The sequence below is a fragment of the Lathyrus oleraceus genome, chromosome 7 (assembly GCF_024323335.1).
Source record: "Lathyrus oleraceus cultivar Zhongwan6 chromosome 7, CAAS_Psat_ZW6_1.0, whole genome shotgun sequence".
NCBI lineage: Eukaryota > Viridiplantae > Streptophyta > Magnoliopsida > Fabales > Fabaceae > Lathyrus > Lathyrus oleraceus.
The window spans coordinates 524,374,732-524,395,883 of NC_066585.1; the positions used below are offsets into that span (position 1 = coordinate 524,374,732).

The window sequence follows — 21,152 nt, forward strand, 5'->3', positions numbered from 1 at the left end:
ATCACAAGGGGAGCTTTATAGAACAACAATGAAAAGATCACCATTACATTAAGCTCCGAATTAATCAAAACCATCTGAAGTGTTAACAAAAGAAATGAAATTTCTTCTAAACCTAGCTTTCATAACTATAGAAATATCTATAGTTCCTATCCCCTTCCTTCAACCACAGATCTCTCGCCTTCTGCCTTAAAAGGCTCTCCTTCAAATTAAGTTGATTCCACACACCTGCTGAAGATAATTCCCTTTTCAGTTCCATCTCGTCTATATTAGCGCAATCTAAATTGCTAACCTGATAGTCAAGTTTGTTCATAAAATTCATTGTGTTATCCACTTATAAGTCTATCCATCCAAACACTTCAACACTTCACCTCTTCAAACTCAACTTCAATTGTCTCAGCTTTTCTTTCAACACGAAATCTCCTCTACCCTCAACCTTGAAATACTTCCACACTTTCTTCAAAAACAACGAGAATTCAGGGTGATTTAGCCAACTATTGTTGAATTTGAAAGGCTTAGGGCCCCGGTCTTCCTTACTCGCTTTCATCCAAATAGGGCAATGATCAGATAAATCCCTATTACCCACATACTGACCAACATCTTCCATTCCTTAATAATATTTTCTGAAATCAAAAACATGTCTAACTTGCTCCTTGAAGTACATGCACTATTAAACCAGGTAAAATGACCTCCCACACAAGGAATATTAATATAATTCAACTCTTCGATGAATTTACAAAACTCTGCCATCTTCTCTCTTCTCCCCATTTCACTAACCCCCTTCCCCTCTTTACTACAAGAAACTACATTAAAATCCCCCCTCCCCTAATCCGTCCTCCCCTACTGAATTTATTCTTCAAACCAACCAACTCCCTCCAAAACCTTTTCTTGAGATTCAGATGAAAAGATGAGTACACATTCACCCCAAAAAATTATTGACCCCTCCATACTACGTAAACTCCCATGAAACTTTGTCCCCTAAAACTGAACTAAATCTTAAGCAAATCCTTCCTCCATAAAATGACAACACCCCCACCGCCCCGACAGCCTCGGGTTCAGTTCACTCCACATTAGCACCCCCCCCCCCACACACACAATTAAATCACAATGAGTTCATCCAAAGAAGTCAATTTTGTTTCTTAGACAAAACAAAATTCTACCTTACCAGATTGGATCAAGTGAGCAATCCTCTTTCTTTTGACTAAATTGACACCCTCTTTGATGTTAATTGATAACAAATTCATTGAACACCATTTTTTGCAAACTCCCTCAAAACCTTACGGTCTTTATATCCAGTCTCCATTTTCCTAATCTCTTCCTCATAATATTCCTTGCTTCCCTCTCAAGAAATACGTAGAGAAGAGATAATCTCCCAAACTTTCTTCGACACCTTGGAGTCCATTTCCGGCCAGAATCTTTTGTTACCTTGATTAACCTCTGAATTTGTGACTGAGTGACACATTTGTGTTGAATTACCTGAAAATGAATCCTTCACTTCCTTCTTCTTAGGCTAAAATAGGGCAACAAAATTACCACAAGAGTTGTTTGACGCAGAAACTAATGCCACACTATGATCAAAAGGAAGAGGAAAAAATTCCACTACAAACTCAGGAGTTGAGCTTGAGTTTGAAGGATTCGAAGAAGAAGATGGGAAACATTCCCCAGAAAAACCTAAACTAACCCCTAACTCAACATTTGGTCTGGAAGAGGCTATATCACCATTGAAACTACCTTTCTTACTGCTTTTCCTACAACCCTCTTCAGCTACTTCCTTTTGGGCCTTCAACAATTCATCAAAAACAACGCATTGGGCCTCATTCTGTTCCATACGAACCGACTCAGCAAAAAAACCTAAGTTAGGGCCTACCACAACCTTATACTTTGTTCCATCATCATCAAATAGGAAGCAGACACGTCTCTGACTCTTACTCCCGTAGGTCTAGAACCTAACCTATTGACATCTACTCCTCTAGAAAGCTTCATTTTGGAAACATCCCTCACCTCCGTATTGACAATATCGAAAATAGACAAACTCTTTTCACAAAAATCCTTCTAAAATGACCCTACACTCTTTCTACTTGGAGAACTGAGATCGTCTTCTTCCTATGAACCTTCCTCTTTCTCTGCAAATTCCTCCCAAGATGAACACTCAGATTCAGACGAATCTTTAGAATCCAAAAGAATAAGAGAGTCTTTCTTCACCATTTTCATAGACGGACCAAGAGTTTCTTGGACAACTCTCACTCTAAAAACAACATCGTTAATGCTCACTTTGAAAACCTCGCTGATAAACATTCCTCAGGAAGTTCTAACCATGATGCTCGCCACATCCAACTTGGAAAACTCAGACTTACTCTCATCGCAACAAACATATTTACCAACCAAGAAGGACAGAAAAATGAAAAAGGGGATTGACCATGCATGAAAAGGGATACCATAGCACCTCAACCACGTAAGAGTTACTTGGAGCTACAAGCTTAATATAATTCTGAACAAAGTAGTAAAAGAATTAACATAACTGTTATTATTGTTGATCCTCCATTGATGAACGACGAGGAAGTTAATGGTGGTGAATCACATGACTAATTGTTGAGTTGTTCATCAGAGTAGTCATTAGGTGGAGAAATTCTTACTCTAGTGTTTGAAATAATCGTTTGCAATCATGTGTTGCTCCTAATTTACCTGATCGTAAGGAGGAAGCATGTACATAGAAACTATCATAAGACAATAAAGAACTGTCATGGTAATTGCATATCCAAAAACATCTATTTTCCAACTCCCTTTCCAAAATCGAAAACCAAAAAATCATGATATTGGAGAAGTTAGAAGTGAAATGAAAATCATGGAAATGAAATGAAAATCATGAAATTGGAAATGAAAACCAAGTTCCATCTTTATTTTGAAGAAGATCATGGAAATGGAAATGAAAATCATAAGAATGATAGGTTTAACATATCTAAATATAAACCTTATGAGAATATACCACTCGGTAACAAATTATAACTAAAATATTCTACTTTAGAGTTTATTTATTTGGAAAAATAATAATATTAAACTTTCACCTTACTTTGAAAGTAATAGTATTAACAAACTTCTATGTTCCGTACCTACCTTAAAAATTGTGAGAATTCAAAATCAAATGTAAATGCCCTATCATGAAAACTAAGTTCCATATTACTTTGTCAGGTGATTTGAAAGTATATGTGACTAGTGAAAGCTGAAAAAGATTTGAAATAATGAGTGTTTGCTATGAAATACTGAGATTGAAACCAGAAAAGATTTAAAAAACTGGCATGTGCTGGATATGGAGTTTTTTCCATGGATTATCGAGAAAGGTGGTGGATATCATTGATAGCAAACAATGAATAGAATTTAAAAAAAATGATGGATAGAAGTCCCACCTTGTTTTCTCTACAAAAAAAATATAGTCTTTATATAGGTTTGAATAAAGACGATATAATGAACATTTGTGGGAACTTGTGGGCTGGAGTGATTTTTCATAGATTTGGGACTATGTGAAATTGTGAAGGGAACGACCTTTATTTATAAGTTAGAGGTTGACAAAAAAATACTTCTTGGGCCAAATTTATTGTGTCATTCTATTGGCACCTTACTCCAATCAATTAGAATGCCTCCAAATAAATGTTTAAGATGTTTAAAGTTGAAGGAAAAGATATATATTCGATGTCATTCATTAAGACATTATCCCAAACGTTAAAGTGCATATTGGGTATACGTTTCAATCGATTGAAGAGTATAAATTTTATTCAAAAATTGTTTAGACAGTTCCCGATTTAACTGACACATTTCCAAAAAAAAATTAGGAATTTTTTTCTTATGAAATATAGGTTTAAAACTTATTTATGTGTGTGTATGTGTGATTTAGTCTATAACATTACAAAAACGCCCTTGTTTTTTTTAAAACATGGTTCACTCACACGCGGCATGGCGAGTTTTCACACTTCCTCTATTATAAACTTTGAAGCTTCAAGACTTGTTAGGTAATCCAGTCATTTAGACATTTTGTTTAATTCTTCTTGTAGATGAGGTTTGAGATTTAGTCAAGTTGAATGTCATCATTAGTTGATGTTTGCAGTGATCATCAAACTCTAACTCGTTTTCTTGCATCTTTTACCGCTTGTGGTATAGGTTCTATTATCAAACATATCTTAGTTGTCATAATAAAAAACAAGAAATTATTTGATTACTTCTTAAATTAACCTCCAAAACATGGTTCCACAAGTTTCTTATTTTGTTTCTTCTTATTTGGGATCAAGTAAATACCCATAACCATCTTTCTTGACCAACTTAGGATTTTGAAATTTCGTCGGAGATATGCTAGAAAAAAAACATTTTTGTTGGTTGCAAATGGCATAGAAACTTCGAAGAAAAAAATATAAGATAATAACATGCATAAGAAACTTATATATTTACAACCAAAGAAAGTTTGAGGTACTAAAATATAAAAGTAATCTAAAATATTGCTAAGTAATTTTTTTAACGACACATTCCAAAAAAAACTAAGCAAATTTGGAAAGTGTATAGGGACAAAGTGTAACCTCAATGTGTGCAAGAGTTAGTAATGCAAATGTAATCATGACGTTGAATAAAGTGCTTTGGGAGTTCTGAAATTTAGCAACAACTAGTCGCCATGAGAAATATAAAGGTCACACTTAGTTTACATAAGTATTTTAAAATGTCAATTTCAAAACACATTCGAGAGTTACCAAAGAGTTATTTTAATGTGGTTGCTTTCCATGTGGGCATCCATGCAACGAGTGAGACATTTTACTTTTTTATTTTATATTAAAAAGAAAACTTCATTGTTAAGGGAGTTTCATTTTTCATTTAAAATCTTTAAAAAAAAAATACAAATTACATATCCGAATACTCAGAATAATATTCTCAAACTTGATATCGTAAAGTGAATTATGTATGTTTCTTGTCATATTTAGTACGCATATACAATTATTGACCAGTTATTTCTTCTTATTGGATTATATTTTATTGTTTTTCTTTTTTACTATGCAGTTATTGCACTTCATTCAAAATACATGATAGATTTTTAATTTAAATGTTACATTGAACTTTGAACTCGTAAACATGTCAACTAAGAATTTAATATGATCTAACTTAAGTCCTAGATTAATTTATCAAATTTATTTATTGAAAGTGGAACTTTTACCGTCAACAACCACTAATTCTTTTAACCAAAATCAGTTAACGATACTTCACTTCAAGTTTGTATGGTTGGTCTAGACGTTCGCATCACATGATATTTGAGTTACAACATTTTAACTTTGTATAAAAAATCACACTCCAACTAATTGTTAACTAATTTCCAAAAATGTTAAAAATATGCATAAATTAACACTTCTAAAAAATTGAGATTGAAACCACTCAACAAGTTTTTAATCATTTTAATAGTGTGATTCATACCACTAACTACATGTGTGATTTGAATAAAATAGCTCTATAGGAATGGTAGTTCGATTTAACTATGATGTGATTCGAATCATTTTAGTAAAACTCTAACCGATAATATTTTTCTCCAATGATCTCAATTGTGTTGTAAAAATATTTAATATTGCAATTAACATTCACTAAACTTAATTGGAGTACATATTACCAATGCAACTTCCATATTTTATAACATATACATTAGGGGTGTGCAAAAATATGGTTAACCAAACTATATGCCTAAACTGAATTGCATTGCACTATAAAATATCTAAACCACTTGAATGGTTAATGAACTGAACCATTTAAATTAACCAATTATAATTCAATTTAAAACTGGTTCATAACCAGTTTTCTTTTATAAATTGCTTTAATTATAATTTTTTTTAATAAAAAAAAGAAGAATTAATGAGAGTGAAAAAATGGAAATTAAAAATATTTATAATTATGAAAAGTAAAAAATATTTTATTAAAAATTAAAAATAAAATTATAAAAAAAATATATAGTTTTTTTAGAAAAAAAATCTGAAAATAAAATATTTTGTATTCCATAAAATAAAATATTTTGGATATATTATACATGATGAGTTGTCTTTGATTTTATTGTCTTCTTTTTATAATTTTTAATTTAATTTTCTTCTACTTATTTATATGTGATAATAATAGTGTTAAAATGAAAAGAAAAAATTATTTTTCATTATCGTTAGTCATTTTATTATATTTCCAAAGTAAAATTTAACAGGATCTCTTTTCAAGAATTATATTTTCAACTCATTTACTCAAATGTGTTTTAGACCTATTTTTAATAATTACGAAATATAAGTTAACACAAGTTCTAATATAAAATATACACGTTACAATAAAAAAAATTAATGCAGACATATAATACCTTAAATGTTAATTTTTGAGATTTTTCAAAAGTTTTAATGGTGAATATATTTTACTTACAATTTCGTAGATCATAAATACAATGAATTTGATCTTTCTTTTTCTTGAGGGAGAGTTTGCTCTTATAACCTCATTATTACATATGTGCATTTGAAGAAGATAAAGAAAATGAATGAAAATAACGCATTAGCTAAAATATCAATTTTATGATAAAAATGAAATTGAAAGCTTAAAAATGAGAATAGTATTGTAATTCTTACCTGACGTTAAATTATTAGGTTTGCCTCTACTCTGTTTAGTTTCTCCTTTTTATATTTATCAAGTCTTCCATTTTTATTTAATTTGGTCTAAAGTGTAAGAATGGAGTTTTGAGACACTATAGACAAAGTGAACCCCATTTTACTATATTATTAGAGAACTTGTCTTTTGAGTTTCCTCAAATCCTAGGCACATTTGAATTAAGTTGACAAATATTGAGAAAAATATTTTAGCCTTAATAATTTTAACTAATTTTAGACATATTTAAATAAAGTTGTTTACACTTCTACAATTAGGCTCCGATAAATATTAAGAGAAATGACTTAGCCTTAGTAATTCCAACTAATCACCCCATACACCTCACCCTCTTATTATAAGCAAGTCACACAACCGCAAATAAACATATATAAAATATATCTAATAACACCAAGACTCTATTATATCATGTCTCATTAAATTTAAAATATCAATGACATTAATTTATAAGCAATATAACTTACAAAGTCAAGATATAAACATCCTCACAAACTAAAGCTAAATAAAATATTTTAAATAAAACTAGTATAAAATACTCAAGTCTTACACTTCTTAACTTCATCATGTATTTTTAATTATAGATTATAAATCGTAAAAGATTAAAATATTAGCTCTTCTTGTAACATTTTTTTCACCAATATGCAAAATATAAAAACCTTATTAGACTTTATATCACACATTTAAACAAATAAAAATCTTCAACAATCCATCATTACAATTAACTTAATATTTTTCCAGTTCCACCAATAGAAATTTGAATCTAAAACACTGACAACGATATAGAATAAAAATAACATAATTCAATATTACAAAAGTAACACCCATATTAACAAACTAGAAATCATTAAAAATAAGATTTGGGGAAAATTAAAATATTGAAATCATAATAAGAAATAAAATCCATACAACACAAAATAGCATCAACATCCCATCACAGTGCAGTTATGAACAAAACTCCTTGATTCCTTTGTCGCAAGTTGGTTCCACTGTGGCGCAGTTTCGTCAGGGACCCAAGCATTAATCTCAAGCATGCCTCTACCATGAATATTATGAGCTCCAAGAAATATTAGCTTATTTCCACATGCCCTAAATGCTAGTCCCCAACCATTCATTGAGTTTGCTTGCTGAGGAAATCCTCCAATGGTAACCCATGAATTGTTTCCTTTAACATACTTCTTTACTTCCTGTTGTGAATAATCAGCAGCATACAATATATTATTTACAACAGCAACCAAAGGAGGTGACCCAGAAGGAGGTGGTGTCTCAAGCACCTCATTTCTCATTGAGAACATGTTGGGTATTTCACGCCATTCTTTTGTCGTCATATCAAACTCTTCACCGCATGTAAGTTGGGTTATTTTGTCAACTGCAATTCCACCAACAACATAAAATTTTCCATCGATAAATACACCTGAACACATTTTTCTTGCTTTAATCATGTTTGGAAGGGTTTCCCATTTTCCAGTGTCAGAGTTATAGAGCTCAGCAGAGCTTAAGATGTTACCACGCATATCACAACCACCCGCTAATATGGCAATTCCTCCTAAGCTAGCAGAAGCAAACAAGCATCTAGGAGTATTCAACATTTTCCCAACTGACCACATATTTGTTAGAAGGCTATACTTATAAATTTTAGGACCCATTAATTCCTTACCAAAAACTAAAAGCTCGGTACCAATAGCCAGAGACTCCTTATCAGACAACATAAAGCATTCATCACAAATCATTTTAGGTAATTGCATCCATCGACCACGATTTGGGTCAAATGCCTCCCATTTAAGAACGTCACAATTAAAGTAAACCCAATGTTCTATTATTCCTATTTTTCTCCTAAGTTGATAAAGTTCCCCAGATCGAATTAGTGATTGAAAACTCGTATTTAGTGCAGCAATTGACCCATAATCAGATCTTGATAATTGAAGGAGACAATGAATTGATATATCCCGACCAAGTTGCTGAATAAGACTACCTAAATCAGAAGTCTCACCAACATGTCGTTTTCCATTGTTATTTCCTTTTGAATGGGAAGGGAAAATAGAAATTTTTTGCTTTCCCTCTTCTTGATTCTTTTGCTCTTCCTTTTTCTTAGGATCTTCCACTCGGTCTTCTATGTTTTTAGACATCACTTGTGTTTTTTTTCTATATTTGGTTAATTTTTCTTTCCTTGAAGATCCAAACGTGATGATAATAAAAATAAAACTATTTATCTTTCTTATATGATTTTGGCGTCAAATATACTTGATCTGCAAAGATATATGAAAAAATCCTCTACAAATGTTAAACGGAATGAAAAAAATATACTATCAAACAATTTCCATTAAATAATTTTTTTATCGAAAATGGGAAGAATTGGGCACAAAACCACACATCAATACTTTATGGGTACAAAACATGCACACAAACATAACACACATCGTAATGAGTATCCAATTATCAATACCATCTTATTAAAAATCAAGATTTATTATTCTAAAGAATTTTAACCTTCAATATCAGATATTTGTAAGTTACCATAGGAAAGAAGTTCAAATATAAGAGTGAGGAGTTTTTGAAAATTAATCAGATAAATAAATTCAATAAAAATAATGAATTTCATATCCAATTTGAAGAACTGCAATATTAATCCATCAGAAAAATTGTTTTTGATAAATAAAATACTTGTAATTTAAATTAGCATAATTCTCATTCAGTATTTTCTACACAATAATTTATACTCAATTGGAAAGTTTTGATGATCAAGAAAAAACACATATACAAAACATCAAAATAAAATGGGAGAACAAGAAGAAAAACTTACAAATTTGAAAGAACTAAGCAGTGAAATTGAAAAGTTAGATCTCTCTACAATTTCTCTTATCTCCAAAGTACATATAGTCTCTTATCAATATTATATGTACGAGAGATTATGCCATTTATATGTCAGTAATATTGTTTATATAGTGTAAAAAAAATATTAAAAAATAGAAAACAAAAAAAATGCATTCGCCCATGGTATACGTAAACTACTGCACAAATTCACTATTTGTGGTTATCTGCGTGAAGTCAAATCTGTTAACTACCTGACCTATATTGTGATCTTTGGTCATGGTATATCAATTCCTTTTTATTTATTTATAATATATTTTGTTTTTTCTTTATTTTCCATTGAATCATCCTGCTTATTGTATTTCATATTATTTGTCTTTTTTGCTTTAATTTTAAATTACTCTCATGATTTAGACCCTCTTTAAACCTAATCCTATGGACGAGGATGAGATTTTTTTTATATGAGTTGAGTTGTCTATCAAAAACCTTTTTTTAAGTAGAGTCGTTTTGCCAACTCACCAAATCCATTATTTGTCAATTACTTTTTTTTTAAATTTCAATAATTATTAAATATGAGTAAATATGAAATTTATAATTTGGACTATTTTGAGGAAAGATTTTGTCCTTATCTCATTACATTCAACTTTACTTTTAAATTTATGTTTATTGTATAATACACCGTCTTCCTTTTTCCTTGAAAAATTTATTGATATTATTTGCTTCTTCGTATTTTTTGTTTTAAGTTCATTTTAGAATATCAAAAGTATTAAAAAAAAATCTGTTTTCTATTAAAATTATTTATCCATTTTTTCTATAATACGGTCAATACCTTTATTATTTAATCTTTTTAAAAAGACTATTGTTGATAAAATGATGGTTAATGTTAAATTGAACTAAAAGATCATATATATATATATATATATATATATATATATATATATATATATATATATATATATATATATATATATATATATATATATATATATATATATGTGTGTGAATTTTTTTTAAATGATTACTCAAATGAAATGGCTGGATTATATGTTAACTCAAAATAAAATACTAAGTTAACAAGTTAAGGATTTATTTCAAAAAATAAATTGGGGAAAAATATTTTTTTATGAATTTATTAAATTAATCTTAATAATCATTATATAAATATTTCAGTAAAGATTAAAACTATGTATTGTAAGATTATAAAGCCATTTTTTCCATTCAAATGAAAAGTTATAATTGAGTATAAATTTTCATAAAGTTTCAATAAAAAAAATTCAATTCATCTAACATGTTCAGCAAAATGTATAATAAATAACATTTGAAAGATATCATGAGTTTTGCTCTCCATCTTTTGGACCTCATAAAAAAATATTATTGATGGTAAGAGTTTGACTATATAATTCTAAAATAAACTTTTTCAATATGAGAAATATATGATGACTTAATTATAATAAATTAATTTAACAAACCTACTGAGTTGTAACAATAAAGACATATAATTTTTATGATTAAGCTATACAAACTATTAAAATATAATAAATTAATTTTTATTTCAATTTAAAAAAAGATTTGGAATACTTTAATGTAAAGTTTGACCATACAAGTGATACCCATAAAAATATTAATGAATATACAAAATATAATGTACTTTGAAAATAATATATTTACTTTATTATTGATATTTTCTTTAAAAAGTTAGAATATTTCTCTTAAATTCTTCTTTTCCAATGAATTTTTTTAAAATTATTTAATTAAATTTTATTCCATTATAATTTTATTCAAAATCATATTCCTTTCAATTTTTTTTATAAAATTTAGAGTGAAAATGCATAACAGCTTAAAATTCTAATTAAGTTGACACCCGAATACCAACTATCAACACTCTAATTAAAGTTATTCGAATGAAAAGACATTAAAAATTAAATTTGAAAGGAAACAACTAAAATCGTGGCTATATATATAAGCTTTTAGCCCAATAATAATATTAAAAAGTATTACTTAAGACCATTGTTTTGATTGAAATACAATTTTGTTTAGAAAACACTGGTACAGTTGCATAATCTTTATACTACTTTTTTTAATTGATTACACTGTTTTTTTACTGTTAAACAATATTTATTTAAGTATTAAAAATATAAAATTTATTAAAAAAATACAATTGTATTAAGAGCAAGTGTCATTTTTATTATTTATTTTAAGATTTTAAAGATAGTATTCAGTCGGTGTAAAGAAATATTCGTCTGACATTCAATCAAAATATTTTATATTATCAAAACACATAATATTATTTTAAAAATAAAAGTGTGATGTGGCGGATTCACGAGTTTTATTAATTGACAATATAAAAATATTTTACACCATCGGTGCATATTTCTTTCTCTTACTTTAAATATTTCCACTCTAAATAAAATAATATGTAAAACTAAATTATGTTTAACGCTTAATATACAATAATAGAATAACTCTCTATAGACTAGGTCAATACTCAATTTATAAATACAATTTTTTATTTACTTCAAATAACTCCACTAAAGGCAATATAGTATATAAAGTTAAACTTTATTTAAATTAAAATTTTACACCAATAATAAAAATACAAATGTAATGTCAATAAATTAAAAAATCATTTTCATGACAATTTAAATAATAAGCATCCCATGATAATAAACTTTAGCGTCTAATTATGTTCGAATCAATGGACAAGAATCTTCATCCAACTGAAGCAAATCACCAACCACATGAAAACTATAATTTCTCCATGTCTTCACATCAAAAATATCTTCTATGAATTCATGCAAAAATACAATAAAATGTGACAAGTATGTGTGTCTTGCAGATATAGTAGACGGTTGACTTGCAAGTGCCTAAGAAATTTGCTTGGAGGATTTTTAGGCGTTACTTGTCGACATTGTGAAGGATTGACATGCTCTTGAAAAGGTTTGTGTTGCATATCACCTCTTTGCTTGGAGGATTTTTAGGCGTTACTTGTCGACATTGTGAAGGATCGACATGCTCTAGAAAAGGTTTGTGTTGCACATCACCTCTGGAACCCTTTTACTCTCCATAACTCATCTTTTAGACTAAAATTTTATAAGCAGTGGGCACATCGAAATTGTACAATGATATATAAGTTAAGGCACACTTTTTCTTTAAGTATAGAGTGCAACCTAAGAGGGGGTGAATTAGGTTTTAAGATTTTTTTTCTCGTTATCTTGCCGATGTTCTAATTCTTTTTAAATTTCTGGAATTATGGTGAGGAACTAAGAAAAATGATGCATAAAATAAAGTGCACTAAAGTAAATGAGACAAGATATATACTTACTAGTTCCACTTTTCAAACAAGGATAACCCAGTCCCTCCACACCGAGTTAAGGACTTTACTATTTTAGAAATTGTTACAGCCTCACACTAAAAGTATTTTCAATTCTCTAACACAATAAAGAAAGCACAGAACCATACTTTCTCCTAACTTTTCTTGTTTCCACAAACTTGGCAAACAAGAAATAGTACATTGATACAGATAATTGAGTACAAATGAATTTTGATTATTTTCAAAATTCAAACTTAATCTTCTCTTTCAATACAATAATTCAAAATTATAAACTCTAAGTGCTCAAGAAATTTTTGCTCTGATATTTGAAAATTATGCATTAAAGTTTCTAAGAGATTTTACAAATGCATAGATGAATTATTTGAAAATATTTGATGAAAGAGGTAATTTGAAAACTGAATTTTTTTTCTATAAATATCTCACAAGGTACCTATAGAAATAATGTCAATTTTTGGAAAAATGGTCATGAGAATTTGCGATGCTTTGGAAAAGATATCATGATCATATGCAATGCAATGAAGTGGTATGTCAATGTTTCAGATTTTTCAAGATCCTACATGTTACAATTGATTGGTCAAGGATGACAATCAATTATTTCTCTTCCAACGTTTAAAAAATTGAACAAAGTGACAATCGATTGTAGTGATACACCAATCGATTGTGGGGTTAAAAATTAGCCCCCCCCCCCCCTAAATAAATTGTTCCAATAACACAATCGATTGTTTTCTTCAAGGTTCAGGCCATGCATAGATCCAGGGAATTCATGTCAATTGATTGTACCTATGTGTCAATTGATTGTTCCAAATTAAAACTTGAAATTTTTCTAAGTTAAATGCATAGTTTGAATGGGAATCATGCATGAGTGATATGGAAATTTTATAAGGATTTAGATAAACGTTTGTGAACACCTAAAACATATACATAATGAATTGCATATTTTACCTTAGCTTGTGATCAATCCCTTAATAAACCATAACTTGAGCATGATCAAACTATTATCATATTGATACTTCTTCAACCTTGAGATTACTTTTCCTTCTTTCCATAGATTTGTATTCATCAAAATATAATCCAATTTAGAAGCTTAACTTCAAAATCTCCCCCTTTTGATGACGATAAATATATAATGAATGCTTGTGATATTTCAGACAGCTCCCCCTAAGATAAATATCCCCCCTTAATTCATGAAATCTTGACTCCTTTGAGTTTTTCATCTACATATCTTGATTGAATATAAACAATGAAACACAAGCATACATACATTCATCTTCCCCTTTTAACATTATCAAAAAGAAGAGAAAGATGGGTAAAAATAGAGGTAATTACAAGAATAAAGGCATGCATACATAACATATATACTAAAATCCAAACATAAGCATTCAAACATGCATAATATAGGAAAAACAACATAAATCTAAACCAATACAAAGCCAATAAATTTTTTGAACATGAAAAACCGAAATAAATTAAAGACAGAAAAATCGTAGTATAATTCCAATCTTGGTGCATGTCTGCATTCCCATCTCCTCTTTGAAAAGCTTTCAACCGATCCATCCTACCCAAAACTCCAGCCAACTCTTGTTGAATGCTATCATATTGATTATTCATATGTCCAAATTATTGAACCATGTAATCCATAAGCATTTGATTCGATGGTTCTGAGGGTTAATCATCGTCTTTGTGTTGAGAAGAAGGAGAGGGAGGTTGAGTCAAATCTTCATTTATGTAACTGATGGTCTTTTTGTGCTTGTCATACAAAACTTGAATCTTGTTGTTAATAGTTTTAATACTAATTTTATTTTCCTTTCCAAACATCTGATAGAAAACTTCTTTAGTGGTATTGACATTACAATACTTGAAGATCTTTGAGATGAATTTTCCATAAGGGAGACCTTTTGATATTTTAGTATGTGATAACATGTGATTCATAATCGCATAAGTCCAATTCAGAGGAATTTTGTTCTTATTAACATACAGATTTTGAATCTTAATATCATTGATGGAAGGACGATTTGAATACCTAGGGACCAGGACATAGCAAATAAAGTAATGGAGCATCTTATTATCAATCGACAGACTAATCGCAGACTAAAGGACATGTTTTGGGACAACACCACTCATACGCCTTCTTTTGTTATGAAACTCTTCTTCAAAAAAGTGGCTAATACTGTAACAGAAGTCCTTCTTATTATAATTTTCCCGATTTTGATCATAATTGGTCATAACCTCACTACCAACCTAGGGAATATGTATATTTTCTCCAAGTTTCTTAATAGATAAAGAAATCAGTACACCTTTGACTAAAGAGGTAGCTTATTACTTTTCATATCCAAATTGAAATAGAAAATTTTAACCAATTTGGATAGTAACAACCATAAGTAACCAAACTTCTAAGCCAAGAGATGCAAAGACATTTTGAAAAGAAAAGCACTCAGAAGGAAAAGATGCAACATCATCGTATTTAGTCGTAATGAGCTTCTTTTATTAAAGTGTTCAATAAATATTTACTTTTGACTAGAAGAAGTTAGGAGCCTTGACAAATCCATGGTTGGAGTCTTAGAACATGATTTTTTTCCTTTTCCTTGAGTTTCCATTGTTGAAGAAAAGTTAAAGCCTTAATGGAGTTTTCTTGAATATTTGAGAAGTAAGATGAAGAAAAGTTGAGAGTTTTTTCTTTTCTTTTGGATGCAAAATGAGGCGGCTATGGTTACTAACAAGGGTGGAGGCTTTTTCTTTTATAGTGATGCGTGAAAATGAAAAAGGTTGGATCAACATTTGACTGAATTTTAAAAAAATTGAAAGTTCACGCAACATCAATCGATAATCTAAGGCCTACAATTGATTGTAGGTGCATTATTGCCAAGAAAAAACTTGGAAAAATTAGATGAAAATCGATCGTCATACTAGCGTCAATCGTTTGAGACTTGTTCCTTATTTCAAAAAAATTGGAAAAAATTTATACAATAATAGATTGTACATCAGCCCCAATAGTAGGTGTGTTTATGAGAAGAAGATGCTTATATGGATATACTAGAAGCACATTTAGGAATCTGTGAGGCCAGCTAAACATGGGATAAAATGTTTTTTTTAAAAGGAAAAATATGTTTTGCCTTCTAATGACTAAAGATTGTTTCAAATTTTCTAAAGGGTGCAAAGAATGAAATCAAAATCTAAGATTCAACACATACATTCGAACTAACTGCATTCTATAATTAACCTTGTTTTTTTTTTGTGATTAGGTGTTAAATTAAATACACAAATCCATCCAGCTTCATCAAATAGACACATATACATATATGTAATTATGGATAATTTCTCGAAATGGGTAGAAGAATTTTCTATGAAAGATGAAAAACAAAAAAAAAGCTAATAAATTTCATTGAATGTTGCATTGAATGCAATTTTGGAACACCATAAACACTAACTACTAATAATAAAGACTTTGTCTTTATAGAAAGTAAAATTGTGGGATATATTGAATCAAGAAAATGGACATGTCAAAGTCATAAACAAGATCTCGATCAATTTAATAAAAAAAGTTATAAGCTAAAAGCCACAAAACTAGCATGAGGCATTAAATCAAATATCATAGGCTTTCAAAAATTTACTTAAGGGGGAAACATGAACTACGCCTTTAAAGATAGTTAATGGACAAGATGCAGTGCTAGTTGTCTAAATGAATCTACAAACTCTCTGATCGCAAATACAAAATAACTCACCAGTTAAGGATTTTAGGAATATGATGCATGATCAATTGAATAAATTTAGAACAAATTAGATAATGGTGAAGCAAAAATAAAAAGAAATGCAATATGCTTAGTATTTGAAATATTTAAAGAGTTTTCAGGAGTAGTGAGAATATATTGTATATAAATGGTGTGAACAAAGTCAGATTCCATGGTAGATTCTGAAACCATATATGGGATTACTGTTAAATGCAATTAAATTTATGTTATTATTCCAAAAATAATAGAATTTAATTGTTGGGTCACTTTAGTTGTATTTTGAGTTGTATTTTTTGTTATTCTCTCAATGTATAAATACTCTTGTAATATTCCCAATTCCAATTAATGCCAAAATTACTATTTAGCCAATATTATTGTGTTCTCTCTAATTCTCTCTCAACTTCATCTTCCCCAATTTCTTATCTTCCACCATTGTCAAACCTTCAATTTGAGTTTTTATGTTCTAACATTTGGCATCAAGAGCTTTGGTTATTGATCCTGATTCGCTGCAACAATGGCAACCGTTTCCAATGATCGAATTCCCACCAATCTCCCGATTCTTGATTCGAAGAACTATGATAAATGGGCGAAACAAATGAAGGTCTTGTTTGGTTATCAAGAGGTGCTTGAGATCATCGTCAATGGAGTTACACAATTAGGGGCAGAGGCTACTGACATTCAAAGAGCTACACACAAAGAAGAGAAGAAGAAGGATTACAAAGCCCTATTCTTGATTCATTCGTGTGTTGATAATGCCAATTTCGAGAAGGTCGGCGATTGTGAATCGGCGAAGCAAGCATGGGAAATCTTGGAGAAAGCATATGTCAATGCCGTCAAAGCAAAGGTTGTAAGGTTACAAACTTACAAGCGACAATTCGAGTTAACACAAATGGAAGACAAATAAACGATCAACGGCTACATTACGTGCATTACCCGGTCAGTTAATCAAATCAAATCTTGTGGGGAAACGATTCTTGAGCAGAATGTTGTGTCGAAAGTATTGTGTTCGTTAACATCACGTTTCGATAATATAGTTGTGGCTATTGAAGAATCAAAGGATCTAACAACTTTGAGTAAGGATAAATTGCAAAGTTCGTTAGAGGCACATGAACAAAGGATGGATGAGAGAGGTGCCGACAAAGCCAAAGCGGAGATTGCTTTGCAAGCGCGTTTCAATGAAAAGAATAAGAGGTCGAAAGGAAAATTTGCGGCGAGAGGTAAATCAAATTTTCAGAATTTTGGTTCAAACGATTTGCAAAATTCAAAGCATTCGACGAGTGAAAAGGGTGAAAGTAGCTCCAAGGATAGTGGTCATAGCAATGGTTTTAAGAAGCGTGATATGAGTAAGATGCAATGCTACAAGTGTAGAAAGTTTGGACACTTTGCAAATTCGTGTCGTGGTAAATCGAATGAGAATTACAATAATGAAGCCAAGGTTGCTAGGGAAGAGGTAGATGATGAGGACACACTTCTAGTAATGATAACGGAGGAGAGTTATGGCATTACGGATGTTCCGAGCAGCAACTACAGTAGTGACAGTTTACGGGACAGCAGCTGTACCGTTCCGGAAAATAGCGAGAAAACGCATTCGGATCGAAGTGCATTGGTTACCGTTCGTGATGGAGTCAAAGGGAGAGATGAGTGGTACTTGGATTCCGGTTGTTCAACACATATGATGGGTCGAAAAGATTGGTTTGTGCAAATCAATCAAGCGACAAAAAGTAAAGTCAAATTTGCCGACGACACCACTTTAAGCTCCAAAGGGGTATGAGATGTTTTGATCGGAAAAAGGAATGGTGGACATTCAAGGATCAAAGATGTCTTGTATATACCGGGAATTAAGTGTAATCTTTTAAGAATTGGCCAATTACTTGAAAGATGATACAAAATTCGTTTGGAGGACAAGATTTTACGCGTTTTGGATTCAAATGGTGTGTTGATTCTAAAAGCGTTGATGGTTGCCAATAGAACATTTAAGGTTGAGTTAAAGGTTATGGAGCATCGTTGTCTAGCTACCGCAACAAGTAGAGATGAGTGGTTATGGCATTACCGTCTTGGTCACCTTAATTTTAGGGATCTAAGAAAGTTACAACAAAGTGAAATGGTAACGGGGCTGCCACACATTAGTATTCCAACTGAATTGTGTGAGGAATGTGTGAAGGCTAAACAACACAAGAATGTGTTTAGCAAAGACTTATGGTGGCAATCAATATTTTATTACGTTCATTGACGATTTTAGTAGGAAGCTTTGGACATATCTTATCAAGAGAAAAGATGAGGTATTTGGAGTTTTCAAGAATTTCAAATCCATGGTGGAGCGCCAAAGCGGTCGGAAGCTCAAAATTCTCAAAACGGATGGTGGATGTGAGTATACCTCTAGTGAGTTTGGAAAGTTTTGTGATCTTGAGGGAATTGTACGTAAGGGGGTGCCTCTTTATACGCCTCAACAAAACGGGGTTGCCGAGAGGAAAAATCGTACAATAATGAACATGGTGCGTAGTATGCTTTGTGGGAAAAATTTGCCTAAGGAATTGTGGGGTGAGGCCGTGTCTACAGCCACCTACTTGTTGAATAGGTGTCCCACTAAGAAACTGGAGAAACTTACACCTGAAGAGGCTTGGAGTGGCTTCAAACCGAATTTGAATCATTTGCGCGTTTTTGGATCGATTGCATATCGTCATGTACCGGACCAACTTCAGAAGAAATTGGATGATAAGGGTGAGAAGATGATATTTGTAGGATATCACTCTATTGGAGGGTACAAGTTGTTCGATGGAAAAAATTGGAAGATCGTCATAACCCGGGATGTGACTTTTGATGAAGTCAAAATTGCAGAAAATGCAGCAGTAATCGGTTACCCTACTAGTAGTAACATGTTACTCACAGAAAACAGCAGCAGCAGTTTTTTGAAATCACTGATTTGGAGGCTTCCGACACCGTTGTACCAACACCTACAATAGCGCAAAATTATGTTGTTAATAATGGTAGACCAGTGAGGCAAATATCCTTGCCTCATAGACTCCGAGATTACGAAAGATTCCAAGATAACGAAGTGAATAACGATGGTGATTTTGTTCATTTCGCGCTTATGGCCGAATCCGAACCGGTAAATGAGGAAGAAGCCTTAAGTGATCCTAAGTGGATATGTGCAATGAAAGAGGAGATGGAATCTATTGAGAAAAACGGTACTTGGGAGTTGGTCGGTTTACCACTTGGAAAGAAACCGATAGGTGTGCGATGGGTCTATAAGGTTAAAGCAAATCCCAAAGGTGAAGTAATCAAGCACAAAGCTCGATTAGTGGCGAAGGGATTCTTGCAACGAGAAGGTATAGACTATGAGGAGTTATTCGCACCGGTGGCTAGATTAGATACTATTCGTTTGGTTGTTGGTATTGCGCATATCAACAATTGGATGGTTTACCAAATGGATGTCAAATCTGCGTTTTTGAATGGTCCTCTTATTGAGAAGTCTATATGGGGCAGCCACCCGGTTTCGTGATAAAAAATCAAGAGATGAAGTATTACAAGCTACACAAGGCGTTGTATGGTTTGAAACAAGCTCCAAGAGCTTGGAACAAATGTATTGACGACTTTCTTATTGACATTGGTTTCAAATGATGTGTATCCGAACATGGAGTTTATGTGAGATCGGATACGAATGATGGTGTTATTATACTTTTCTTGTATGTTGATGATCTCTTGATTACGGGAAACCATGACAAGAGTATTTCAAGGTTCAAAAGTGAGCTCATGAGAGAGTTTGAGATGATAGACCTTGGTGTCATGAATTACTTCCTTGGCATAGAGTTTCACAAGTCAAAAGTGGGGTTGCTTATGCACCAAAGGAGGTATGCTCTAGACATTTTGAAAAAGTGTGATATGGAGCATTGTAATGCTTCTATTACACCTTGTGAGGCTAGAGTGCAGCTGTCCAAAAGTGATGAGGAGGATGATGTCGATCCAACGTTTTATCGGAGCTTGATTGGATCGTTACGGTATTTGTGCAATACGCGTCCGGATTTGGCTTTTAGTGTCGGTATTGCGAGTAGATTCATGGAGAGACCTAAGGTGTCTCGCTTGGAGGCGGTCAAAAGGATCCTTAGATATGTGAAAGGTACTCTTGGCTACAGAATTCTCTTTCCCACATCGGACACGGGGCGTAAGTGCAATTTACTTGGCTACACCGATTCTAATTGGTGCGGAGATAAAGATGACCGAAAATCGACGGCGGAGTACATCTTTATGTTTGGTAGTACACCAATCTCTTTGTGTTCGAAAAAGAAACCGGTTGTAGCACTCTCTTGTTCTGAGGCCGAGTACATTGCAACGTCGTTAGGTGCGTGCTAAACTATGTGGCTTATGAATCTATTGAAGGAATTGGGATGTGGTGATGATGCTGCCACCACATTGTTTGTAGACAATGTTTCCGTAATAAATCTTACGAAGAATCCGATTGCACACGGAAGGAGCAAGCATATTGATATGCGGTTTCATTATTTGAGAGAATTGGTCGGTGATGGAAAGCTTAGATTGAGTTGTTGCCGAAGAGAAGACCAAGTCGCGGATTTGTTGACAAAGGGTGTGACAAATGATGTGTTCAAGAGGCTGAAGAAGTGCTTGAACATGGTGAACTTGGAGCAACTAAAGTGAGG

At 31.7% G+C, this 21,152-nt stretch overlaps 3 protein-coding genes across 3 annotated transcripts; 2 read left to right on the top strand and 1 right to left on the bottom strand.

The window, feature by feature from the left end:
- Positions 1 to 7,419: 7,419 nt before the first annotated feature.
- Positions 7,420 to 9,604, bottom strand: LOC127101663 (F-box/kelch-repeat protein SKIP11). The gene is made up of 2 exons (XM_051039131.1): positions 9,437 to 9,604; positions 7,420 to 8,882 (listed from the first exon to the last, which is right to left on the bottom strand). The coding sequence occupies exon 2, from the start codon at positions 8,760 to 8,762 to the stop codon at positions 7,560 to 7,562; it is 1,203 nt and encodes a 400-aa protein (XP_050895088.1). The 5' UTR covers positions 8,763 to 8,882; positions 9,437 to 9,604; the 3' UTR covers positions 7,420 to 7,559.
- A 7,410-nt stretch (positions 9,605 to 17,014) lies between these two features.
- Positions 17,015 to 18,271, top strand: LOC127104734 (uncharacterized). The gene is made up of 2 exons (XM_051041900.1): positions 17,015 to 17,344; positions 17,483 to 18,271. The coding sequence occupies exons 1-2, from the start codon at positions 17,015 to 17,017 to the stop codon at positions 18,269 to 18,271; spliced, it is 1,119 nt and encodes a 372-aa protein (XP_050897857.1).
- Positions 18,272 to 20,250: 1,979 nt separating this feature from the next.
- Positions 20,251 to 20,847, top strand: LOC127104735 (secreted RxLR effector protein 161-like). Its single transcript, XM_051041902.1, has one exon. The coding sequence runs from the start codon at positions 20,251 to 20,253 to the stop codon at positions 20,845 to 20,847; it is 597 nt and encodes a 198-aa protein (XP_050897859.1).
- The last annotated feature ends 305 nt before the right edge of the window (positions 20,848 to 21,152 follow it).

Coding starts and splice junctions, on each gene's coding strand:
- LOC127101663 (XM_051039131.1), bottom strand. CDS start 8,762: ATGTCTAAAAACATAGAAGACCGAGTGGAAGATCCTAAGAAAAAGGAA.
- LOC127104734 (XM_051041900.1), top strand. CDS start 17,015: ATGGCAACCGTTTCCAATGATCGAATTCCCACCAATCTCCCGATTCTT. Junction 17,345..17,482: donor TCAATGCCGTCAAAGCAAAG/GTTGTAAGGTTA, acceptor ATTCTTGAGCAG/AATGTTGTGTCGAAAGTATT.
- LOC127104735 (XM_051041902.1), top strand. CDS start 20,251: ATGAGAGAGTTTGAGATGATAGACCTTGGTGTCATGAATTACTTCCTT.